The sequence below is a fragment of the Tupaia chinensis genome, unplaced genomic scaffold, assembly GCF_000334495.1.
Source record: "Tupaia chinensis unplaced genomic scaffold, TupChi_1.0 Scaffold000407_1, whole genome shotgun sequence".
Lineage (NCBI taxonomy): Eukaryota > Metazoa > Chordata > Mammalia > Scandentia > Tupaiidae > Tupaia > Tupaia belangeri.
The window spans coordinates 801809-814150 of NW_006159909.1; the positions used below are offsets into that span (position 1 = coordinate 801809).

Here is a 12342-nt window from a genome sequence, read left to right on the forward strand (position 1 = left end):
AAGTAGGAGTATAGCAACATAACCTTTATGCCATCTGCTGGTCTCAACATTACACATTGTGAGGCATGTGATGGTATTCAAAGGTTATAAGCAGGGGCTGGCAGGTGGCATGATGGTTGAGGCACTGGACTCCCATGTGGCCAACCAGAATTAGAGTTGTGGACCTGGCAATTTACATTCTCTCTCTTTGTCACTCTCTGGTCAAATTGAAGAAAAATAATAAAATAAATAATTCTTTTTAAAAAAAGAAAACAGGGACCAGCAGATGGCATAATGGCTATGTCGCTGGACTGCTATATAGTTGACTGTGGTTTGAGTCCTGGAGCCGGTGGCTTAAACTCGCGTTGGGCGTGTGTGTGTGCATGCCCAAGATCCCGAGAGGAGAATGAAGGGATTGTGGCTTGGTCATCCCCCCTGGGGGGTGATTTCTTGCTTTCTGTCTCTCTGTCTCTCTCTTTCTGGTGAGCGCACACACCCTATAGCAAAACCTCAACAAAAAAAAAAAAGGAAAGAAAGAAAGTAAACAAAAGTTATAAGCAAAGGCCAAGAAAAATTAATAAATTGCTTATAAGAACAGTGGCCATTTTTCTTTCTTTTTTTTTTTTTTTTTGAGGGGGTTTTTTCGCTAAGGGTGCTCGTGCTAGGGCGCGTGTGCTCACCAGACAGAGAGAAACATAGAGACAGAAAGCGAGAAATCACCCCCCAGGGGGGATGATCCCGCCGCAGTCCCTTCTCCTCCATTCTCCTCTCAGGATCTTGGGCACGTACGCACACGCACCGGGCGTGAGTTTTAAGCCTCCAGGTCCGGGATGCGAACCGCGGTTGACTACGTGGGAATCCAGCGACATAGCCATTATGCTTTCTGTCTCTGTCTCTCTGTCTTTCTGGCGAGCACAGGCACCCTATGGCGAAAACCTCTCCAAAGGAAAAAAAAAGTTACTTAAAATGTTAGATCCATGTTTAAAATGTATATTTTATATTATTTTGCTTTGGAATAAGTGCCTTTTTTTCTTTTAAATTGATAGCCATGCAAGAAGCGAAGAAAAGATGACGACCTATCCTCCTGCAAAACAATTACAAAATATTTATCACCAACGGGAAAAACTGGAGATAGGGTTTTCTCTCCACCCAAATCCAGTAATATTATGAATTATTTTCCAAAGACTTCGCCCACAAATGACAAGACACAGTCAACGAAAGGGTGTAAGACAAAGTTACCTGTACCACTGCTCGTTGACAGGAGAGACTGTAAGACCCCTCTCCAAAGGCGGCTTACAGTCCAACATATAGCGTTTAAGAAGAAAGGAAAGAGAATTAAGTTATCTCAACAACTAAATCACATGAGAAATGAAAGTGAGTCTCCAATTGAAATTAATAGTGATGATAGCAAAGAAGGCTCTAGTTTAAGTAATGATTTTGTGGACGATAGTACTTCTGTTTTACTTGACAAGAAAGATGTAGAGGTACTTGCAGAAAGTATTCAAGATTTCAAAAGTCATTCAAGTACTATGACTACTCAAAAAAATCGTAAGAAAGCAAATCCTAAAGAAGGGACCACAAAAAGTGATCAGAAGAAGTTGAGAAAAAGAAAGCACACAGATGTAATAGATCTAACTGAAAATTTACCTTTGGCCAAGGGAGTAAATCTTAAAAAAGGTGGTAAAGATGTTAAACAGATAATACCTTCTTTAACTAATGAAATCGACAGTACTACAAACGATGCAAACGCTAGAGCTAATGTGACTGAAACAGCTCGGTTAACTGAGAGTACAATCACTGTCTCATATGAGGAATTTTTAAAAAGTCACAAGGAGAATAAAGTGGAACAGATACCAGATTCTACAATGTCAATTTGTGTCCCTTCTGAGACTGCTGAAGACATAGTCAAAAGCGATGATATCAGTGATACAGAAAACTGTGAAATTTCCCAGCAGGTACGCTTTAAGACAGTTACTGTTCTTGCACAAGTTCACCCTATTCCTCCTAAAAAGACAGGAAAAATACCCCCAATTTTCTTGAGACAAAAGCCGTGTGAAATGGAGAGTAGTCTATCTGATCCTGAGAATGAACAGACTGTTCAGAAAAGGAAATCTAATGTTGTTATACAGGAGGAAGAATTAGAATTGGCAGTGTTGGAAGCTGGAAATTCTGAAGCTGTGAAACCAAAATGCACTCTAGAAGAAAGACAGCAGTTTATGAAAGCATTTAGGCAGCCAGCATCAGAGGCACCTAAAACTGTAGTTAAAAAATCTTCTGATAAGCAGAAAGACCTCAATGAAAAAATTTTAAATGAAGAAGGAAAAGACAGTTCTAAAAAAATCATGGAAAATACTAATATCCAAATAGTTTCAAATAATGGCAATTCACAGCCACATGCTGATAAAGGACGTTTTTCTAAGGAGAAAAATAAAAAGCAAAAGAAAAAAGGTAAGAAAACGTTAGGTATGGGGACTCTTCCAAGTGAAAACAGAGAGGGAAATACTCAAAAGAAAGAAACAACCTGTTCCTTAAAAGACAGACAGAATCAACATAGGCTTAGCATGAGTTTAAGACAAAAGAAGACAGAAGTTTTCAAATGCAGCACATTATTTAACACTAAAAGTATTATTTGTGAAGATAAAGCAAATGATGGTCCTGTAAAGATTTCCTCCTCTCTGTATAAAAACAATAAATCATCGAGAAAGACCAGCACACCAGTTAAAGATGACAAAGTTCTACATTCTAAAGCCGGACTTGAAGACAGCTTGGGGAATGTTTTTACACCGAGATCAACCAGAAGATCTGTAAGAAGTAACAGCACACCTATTACAGTAACCATTAGAGATACTGATTCTGAAGGCGAGCAGGATAATAGTTCTGTAAAGACTTTAACTCCGAAAGCAGCCAACTTTCTGGAAAAACATAGCCTGTACACAGCAGAGTTAATAACTGTACCCTCTGATTCAGAAAGCCCTATTAGGTAAAGATCTGTTTTTGTTCTAAAGTTCCAGTATTGTTGCATGTATTAATAGCTAAGAAGGAAAATACATTAAACATTAGAGGATTTTTGTTTTGTTTTGTTTTTGTTCTTTTTTTTTCCTGAAACACAGCTGCTTTATAAGAATACGGTTTCAAAATACTTCCTGTTTTCCATGTTTAATTTAAAGACAGTCTTAATTTCAGAAGAGTTCTATCAATTGATACATTTTATAAGTTGTCTTTTAGTTTATTTTTAGAATTTTGACAGAGGGTGCATGCACTTGTCAGACATGCAGAGGGAGGGGGAGAAAGCACTCCCTGGTGGAGTGTGTTTAGGCTATAATCCCTTCTCCATTTCTTTATCCTATCAGGAGTTTGGGGATACACACACTTCCCCGATGTGTTTTTCAGGCTCTCAGGACCAGGATTTAAACCGCATGGTTAGCCATGTGGGATTTGACTTCCTTACCATGAGGCTGTAGGGCTGGCCCATTCATTCATTTCATTTATTTATTTAATGCTAGAGGATATTTGTGATTCCAAAGAGAGAAAGAAGAACACCATCTCCTTTTTTCCTCTGTTAATGTATCCTGTTCAGATCCTAGACATAGCTTGCCCTCAATATTGCCAGGGCCAGGATTTGAACTGTGGTCAGACATGTGGGATCTGGTCTCCTCTACACAGTGCTTAACTACTGCTTTATGGGGCTAGCCCTATATGAGTTCTAAACTCTTATTGTTTACTGTTGCTAATCACTGGAGAAATACCCTTTAAACATGAATTCTGTTTACTTAGTAAATATAAGATTAAACATCAGAATGTTATTTCCTGGGTAAACTAGTCTGTACACTATGAAATATATAGTTGCTTACTGGTTCTCAATAATTTAAGAATGATGCTAGGGGCTAATTTTGTTTTTTTCTTTTTTTTTGTAGAGAAGTTTTTGCTATTGGGCACGTACAGTAGCCGGAGAGACAGAAACAGAGAGACAAAGCTAGAAATCACCCCCAGAGGCGATGGCCATGCCACGGTCCCTTCTCCTCTGCTCTCCTCTCAGGACTTTGGCCACGCATGCACATGCGCCCAGTTTGACTTTTAAGCTGCCAGGTCCAAGACTTGAACTGTGGTCCACCATGTGAGAGTCCAGCAATGTAACCATTATGTCATCTGCTGATCCTGTTAGGGGCTAATTTTCAATCTTATAATTTCTTTTTTTTTAATGTATTTTTTATTTTAGTGATTTTTTCTGTAGGGTAGGTACATGCACTCCCTGGAGAGACAGACAGAAAGCTTGAAATCACCCCCAGGGCGATGGCCATGCCACAATCACTTCTCCTCCATTCTCCTCTCAGGATTTTAGGTGTGCATGCACACACACTCTGTGTGAGTTTTAAGCTGGTGGGTCTGAGTCTCAAACTCTGGTCAATTACGAGGGAGTTCAGCAACATAACCATTATGCAATTTGCTGGTCCCCAGTCTTATAATGTCTAAAGGAAATCATACAGAATTTGGCTTCTATTTTTATTTTTCCCTCTTTTTTTTTTTTTTTAAGAGAGATTTTTGCTATAGGGCATGTGCACTTGGCGGAGAGAGAAAGAGACAGAAAGTGAGAAACCATCCCCCAGGAGGGATGGCCACACTACAGTCCCCATTCTCCTTCTGGGACTTTGGACATGCACACATGCGCCCCCAGCGTGAGTCTAAAGCTTCCAGGTCCAGGACTCAAACCATGGTTGACCATGTGGGAGTCCAGAGATGTAGCCATTATGTTATCTGCTGGTCCCTTGGCTTTTCTTTTTTGTTGTTGTTGTTTTTATTTTAATAATTTTTTTAAGAATTATTTTATTTAACTTTATTTTTATTTTAACTTGATCAGAGAGAGAGAAAATGTGTGAGAGAGAGAAGGAAAGAGGGAAAGTGAAAGCAAGCCGCCAGGTCCGGGACTCGAACCATGGTCAGCCATGTGGGAGTCCAGCACCCTTAACCACCATGCCACTTGCTGGCCCCTTTTAAGAATCATTTTATTTGGGGACCAGCAGTTAGCGTAATGGCTATGTCGCTGGACTCCAATATAATTGACTGTGGTTAGATTCCTGGACCCAGTGGCTTAAACTCAGGCCGGGTGCATGTGCGTGTGTGCCCAGGATCCCGAGAGGAGAATTGAGGAGCAGGGATTGCGGCGTGGCCATCTCCCCTGGGGGGTGATTTCTCGCTTTCTGTCTCTCTGTCTCTGTCTTTCTGGTGAGCACACGCGTCCTATAGCAAAAACTTCACTAAAAAAGAAAAAAAAAAAAGAATCATTTTCTTTTAACTTTATTGTTATGTTTTCCACCTTGCCAGAGAGAGACAGAGAGACAGGGAAAGCGAGAAAGCAAGCCACCAGGTCTGGGATTTGAACCATGGTTGACGATGTAGGAGTCCAGTGCCTTTAACCACTATGCCACCTGGTGGCCCCCTGTTGTCTTACTTTTCAATCAGTAGTTTGAATTGGTAGTAGTTCTTTCCTCCTGATTTAGAAGTTTAGAAATTGGAGTCCTAGATAGTTCTTTTCTATATTTAATTAAGATTCTTACACATTATAATCATAATTATGTTTCTGAATGCCCTATCTCTTCTTTTTAAGAATGAAATTCACCAGAATTAGTACTCCAAAAAAATCGAAGAAAAAATCTAAGAAAAGATCTGCCAAATCTGAAGTAAATGATGGAGATTTTGCGTCTCAGACTAGAAAGGTAATTAAAATATTGAAGCCCTATAAGTGGTATTCTATTTCCTTTAAATACGTGCATGCACACACACACACACACACACACACACAACTATTAGAAGTAATATGCCAAAAGAAGACTCATATATTTCATAAATTGTTTAGCTACAACCCAAATTATTTTCACTACTGTCTTTACTTCTTAGTTTATTTATTACTTTTAAAAATAATTATTTAATTTTATTTATTATTATTTAAATTTGCCATAGGGCACCTGTGCTCACCAGAGGGAGACAGAAAAAGAGAGAGGAAGTGAGAAAGTAAGCCGCCAGATCTGAGACTTGAATTATGGTTGGTCATGTGCGAGTCCAGTGTTTTAAGTACCACACCACCTGCTGGCTCCTCTGCTTAGTTTATTAAAATGTCAAGATATTGTTGAGACAAAAGCAACTGATAATGAGATAAAAGCAAAGAGCAAAGGGTAATTTATTTAGAAAATACTTTCTTAGTATTATATTCTAATAATATTCCCTAAAGCTGCCTTAGATTGAGCTGGTATAAGAAATTGCCCTGTGGGACCAGCAGTTAGCATAATGGCTATGTTGCTGGACTCCCATGTAGTCGACTGCGGTTCAAGTCCTGGACCCAGTGGCTTAAACTCATACCAGGCACATGTACGTGTGTGCCCAAGATCCCGAGAGGAGAATGGAGGAGAAGGGATTGTGGCGTGGCCCTCCCCCCCCCCCACCCCGGGGGTGATTTTTTGCTTTCTGTCTTTCTGGTAAGTGCACGTGCCCTATAGCAGAAACCTCTCCAAAAAAATAAGAAAAAAATAAAAGAAATTGCCATGAATAGGGTAGCCTAGGTCACAAAATTTTATTTCTCAGAGTTCTAGGAACTGGCAAATTGAAGATCAAGGCACCAGCAGCAGGTCCTGTCTGGTGAGGACACCCTTCCTGGTTTGTAGACAGTCATCTCCTGTGCTTACTTGGTAGAGAGCAGACAGAGAGAGCTCCACCCGCATGACCTAATTATCTCCCCAAGGCCCACCTCCTAATAACGTCCTATTGAGGGATAGGATTTCTTTCTTAGATAATTTTTTAAATGTTTATTTATTTATATTGGCAGAAGGCACTTGCACTTGCCTGAGAGAGGAAGAGGGAAAAGGAGAAAAAACCCTTAAGTGGGGTGTGGTCTTGCTGCATCTTCTTCCCCATTTCTATATCCTGCTAGGACTTGGTGCACATGCATGCTCCCAGCCTATTGTTCTTTCTTTCTTTCTCTTTAAGAATTATTTATTGAATTTTATTTATCATTATTATTATTCTACAATTTGCTACAGGGCATATGTGTTCGCCAGAGAGACTGGGGGCGGGAGGAGTGAGAAAGCAAGCCACCAAGTCTGGGACTCAAACTGCAGTTGGCCATGTGGGAGTCTAGCACCTTAACCACCATGCTACCTGTTAGTCCCTCCAGTATATTTTTCAAGCTACCCAGCTTGGGGTTTGAACCAAGCCATGTGAGATCAGGCCCCTTTCACCATTAGGCCACAGGCTGGCTCTAGGAGTTCTTTTTAATTTAAAAAAATTATTATTTAACTTTATTTATTATTATTAATTATGGAATTTGACTAGAGAGAGAGTGAGGGAAAGCGAGAATTCAAGCTACCAGTTCTGGGAATAGAACCACACACAGCTGGCCATGTGGGAATACAGCACTGCTAACCACCATGCCACCTGCCAGCCCCTTTAGGATTTCAACATATATTTAGTCTGTAACACTCCCTATAGGTCAGGATTAAATTTTTGGTTAATTTCTGTAGATTACAAGCTTAAAAGCAAGGTTTCTCAACCTTAGTTTTTTTTATATATTGGGCTGGATAATTCTTTTTTATGGAGGCCTCTCTTTCACATTTCAATATGTTTCACAGTAACCCTGGTCTTTACCTGTAAGATGCCAGTAGTAGCACCTTAACTCCTCTGGTTACAACAGTTAAAAATGTCTTTGGACTGGAGCTGGCAGGTGGCATGGTGGTTAAGGGTGCTGGACTCCCCAGCAGACCACAGTGGCAGACCACAGTTCGAATCTCAGACTTGGCGGCTTGCTTGCTTTCTCATTTTCTCTCTCTCTATGTCCCTGTCTGGTCAAATACACACACACACACACACACACACACACGTATATATACACATACACACATACACACACACATACATACATACCCATAAATAAATAAATGTATGTTTAAAAATAAAAGAATTGTATAAAAGTCTTTGGACAGCGCTAAATACCCCTTGGAGGGGGAAAAAAAAAACATTTTAAAAAAACTTCTGCTCTAAAGGAGAGGTAGGCTACAGAAGAATAGTTTAGTTGTGTCTACAAAATAAACTGCTTATCCCCATCATGGGGGAATTAAATTCCCTCCAGGTTCAGTTTGTACAGATATGCGTGTTTTGAAAAGGTTTCCAAGTTGACTCTGATATAATCTGGGTGGAAAACCACTGCTACAGAAAGTTGGTATCTCTCTCATTATTTGACAGCTTATCACATTCTAAGCACCGTGCTTTGTACTCACATCATTAATCTTGTAAAAATGTATTATTTAATCCTGCTTTATAGATGAAGCTTGCATTTAGTTCTTGGGATGGGGGGATGGTGGTTTATATTTGACTCTGGGAAGTACCTATAATTATAAGTAGTTTTTCTTTTTTTAACTGCCTTTTTTTTTTTTTTGGAGAGGATTTTGCTATAGGGTGCGTGCGCTCGTCAGACAGACAGAGAGAGATAGAGAGATAGAAAGTGAGAAATCACCCCCCAGCGGGGATGGCCACACCGCAATCCTTTCTCCTCCATTCTCCTTTCGGGATCTTGGGCACGCACGCGCCTGGCGTGAGTTTAAGCCACTGGGTCTGGGACTCGAACCGCGGTTGACTACGTGGGAGTCCAGCGACATAGCCATTACGCTAACTGCTTGTCCCCTTTTTTTTAACTGCTGAATATATTTTTTAAAGAATTATTTTATTGAACTTTATTTAATTTGATCAGAAATGTACATAGAGATGAAAAGAGAGAGATGGAGGAAAAGTTAGAAAGCAAGCCGCCAGGTCCGGGACTCAAACTGCAGTCAATTATGTGGGAGTCCAACACCCTTAATCACCATGCCACCAGCAGACCCCTAGCTGTAAGTAGTTTTTCTATGCAAAAATGTGTCACAACTTATCCAAGGACCCAACAGATGATAGTTTAATAGTTACATGCTTATTTTTACAGAGTTTTTTTTTTTTCTGTGCTTAAATAGATGTATTACTATTATTATTTCTTAAAGAATTATTCAATTTTTTTTTCTTTTTGGAAAAGTGTTTGCTATAGGGTGCGTGCACTTGCCAGAAAGACAGAGAGAGACAGAGAGACAGGAAGCAATAAATCACCCCCCAGGGGGGATGGCCATGCTGCAATCCCTTCTCCTCCATTCTCCTCTCAGAATCCTGGGCACACACGCACATACACCCGGCATGAGTCCAAACCACTGGGTCCGGGACTCAAATTGCGGTCGACTACATGGGAATCCAGTGATATAACCATTACACCAATTGCTGGTTCCCCAAAATAGACTAATTGTAATTAGACACATTTTAATTCAAGTTCTCTGAGAAGATTTGAATAACCATTTCTGGATTATTTAATGTGATTCGTGGTTATGTTTTTCCTTTTTTTTTTTTCCATTATTGAATATAAAACATTTCACAATGATCTAAGTTAATATTTCAAATTTTTATTTAGGCAAGCAATGCATCAAAAAATATATCAAAAGCAAAACAGTTGATTGAAAAAGCAAAAGCTTTACACATCAGTAGGTCAAAGATGACTGAAGAGACGGTGATACCCTTAAGGCGTTCCTCTAGACACCAGGCACTTCCTGAAAAGAAATGCCCAGAGACAGAAGTAAGTATTACAAATATCTGTTGGTATAAGTTTTGTCCTATTTCAGTGTTGCAGTGGGAGAAGGAAACCATTATGAAGTTACAAGGTATTGTGTGATAGCCTTGGAGTCGTATGAAGAGTCTAATGATCAGTTCTGTGTGCAAAGCCTTTGGTTCCCTTTTGCGTACAAAATATAGTCAGAATTTGTCTCAGGTCACTCAGACTCCTTCATGGGCTGAACTGACTCTTCTGAAACAGCTCTTTGCTCTAGCCACACTAAATTATTCACCTCTCCCCAAATGGTACAGTGTTCATTGTTTTTATTTTATTGTCTCAGCTTGAAGTAGACATTCCAGATGCTCTCTTCTCTTTGAAGAATTCCACTTAAACTTTGAAGATTCTGTGAAATGACACTACTTTCTTTCTTTCTTTTTTTTTTAAAGAAAAGCTTTATTGAGCTATAGTTTCCATGCTATACAATGTACCATTTACAGTATGCAATTCAGAGGCTTTTAGTACATTCATAGAATTGTACATCTATCACCACAAAAATTGTACAGCATTTTCATTACCCTTTCTCCCCAATTCTCTCAGCCCTAGCCAATTATAACCTGCTTTATGTTTCCATAGACTTGCCTATTCTGGACATTTCATATAAATGGTATCAAATAATGTGGTCTTTTGGGTGCGACTTTTTTTTTTTTTTTTTTTTTTAGAAGTTTTTGCCTTAGGGCATGTGCACTCACCTAAGAAAGATGGAGACAGTGACAGTGAGAAGGAAAAGTGAGAAATCATCCCCCAGGGTGGGGGTGGCCATGCTGCAATCCCTTCTATTCCATTCTTCTCCAGGGATCTTGGAAATGCATGTACATGCACCCAGTGTGAGTTTCAAAGCCACTGAGTCCAGGAATTGAATGATGATCGGCCGAGTAGAAGTTCAGTGACATAGCTACTATGCCGTCTTCTGGTCCCATGTCTGACTTGGAAACTTAGCATTTGTTTTCAAGATTCATTCATATTGTAGCCTCAGTGTTGCTTTCTTTTTTTTTTTTTTGGAGAGGTTTTTAGCTATAGGGCGCGTGTGGTCGCCAGACAGACAGAGAGAGACAGAGAGATAGAAAGCGAGAAATCACCCCCTGGGGGGATGGTCACGTCGCAATCCCTTCTTCTCCATTCTCCTCTCGGGATCTTGGGCACGCACGCACACGCGCCTGGCGTGAGTTTTAAGCCACCGGGTCCGGGACACGAACCGCGGTCGACTACGTGGGAGTCCAGTGACATAGCCATTACGCTAACTGCTGGTTCCCTAACTTTCACTATTTTAAGAGAGATTTTTGCTATAGGGCATGTGAGCTTGCCAAAGAGACAGAGGCAAAAAGACAGAAAGGGAGAAATCACTCTCCAAGGGAGATGGCTATGCCGCATTCTTCTCTCTTCCATTCTCCTCTTGGGATTTTAGACACGCCTGTACACACGCCTGGTGTGAGTCTAAGCCACCAGTCTGGGACTTGAACTGCGGTCGTCCATGTGGGTTTCCAGCGACATAACCATTATGCCTTTTGCTGGTCCCAATTTTTCACTTTTTTTGAACTTTAGTTGATATTGCTCTGACCATACTATATTATAAATAAACTATCTACTCATGGGTTAGCTATCCCTCTGTCTTCTAAACCCTGATGTTATATTTGAGGCTAATTTTTGAGGGTTTTTTTTTTTTCTCTTTTTTTGGAAAGGTTTTTGCTATAGGGCGTGTGCACTCACCAGACAGACAGAGACAGACAGAAAGCAGGAAATCATCCCCCAGGGGGGATGGCCATGCCGCAATACCTTCTCTTCCATTCTCTTCTCAGTATCTTGGGCATGCACACACACATGCCCGGCGTGAGTTTAAGCCACTGGGTCTGGGACTCGAACCATGGTCGACTACATGGGAGTCCAGCAACATAGCCAATACGCTAACTGCTGGTCCCGAATTTTTGAGTTTTATTTGTCTGCGTATTCCAGTGACTTTTATATTGCTCAGTAAGTGTATGCTAACCACACAAAATAGCAGACTTCATTTTAACATATTTCTTTTTTTTTTTTTTTAAGAGAAATTTTTGCTATAGGGCGCTTGCACTTGCTAGAGAGACAAAAAGTGAGAAATCATCCCCCAGGGGGATGGCCATGCCACAATCCCTTCTCCTCCTGTCTTCTCTTGGGATCTTGAGCATGCACGTACACACACCTGGTGTGAGTTTTAAGCCACTGGGACCAGTACTCAAACTGCGGTTGACTACGTGGGAGTCCAATGACCTAACCGCTATGCCATCTGTTGGTCCCTCTTTTTTTTTTTTTTGGAGAGGTTTTTTTGCTATAGGGCGCATGCGCTCGCCAGAGAGACGGAGAGAGACAGAGAGACAGAAAGCAAGAAATCACCCCCCCAGGGGGGATGGTCACGCCACAATCCCTTCTCTTCTATTCTCCTCTCGGAAAGAATTATCTTATTTATCTTTATTTATTTATTATTATTATTATTTTCAATTTGACCACCAGGGAGAGAAAGAATGCAAGCCTCCAGGTCCAGGATCTGAACCACAGCTGGTCATGTGGTAGTCCATTACCTTTAAATACCATGCCACCTGCTGGCCCCTTGCGTAGCTCTAAAGAGGCACGACCAGAATTCTTTCAAAAATAATTTTTTTTTTTTTTTTACTTTTATCTACATTTATTTTATGCTGACTTTATTCCCGTGCCATAAGTTTTTTTTTTTTCAC

At 40.4% G+C, this 12342-nt stretch overlaps 1 protein-coding gene across 2 annotated transcripts in view; it reads left to right on the plus strand.

Moving 5' to 3' along the window:
* The window catches only part of ATAD5 (ATPase family AAA domain containing 5), a 75187-nt gene that overhangs the window by 20043 nt on the left and 42802 nt on the right, over positions 1–12342 (plus strand). For both annotated transcript variants that reach the window (XM_014590109.2, XM_006154358.3), the window contains exons 2-4: positions 1026–2959; positions 5582–5690; positions 9446–9607. In XM_014590109.2, the coding sequence (XP_014445595.1) occupies positions 1146–2959; positions 5582–5690; positions 9446–9607 (2085 nt within the window). In that variant the 5' untranslated portion in view covers positions 1026–1145. The remainder of the gene's footprint in view (positions 1–1025; positions 2960–5581; positions 5691–9445; positions 9608–12342) is intronic.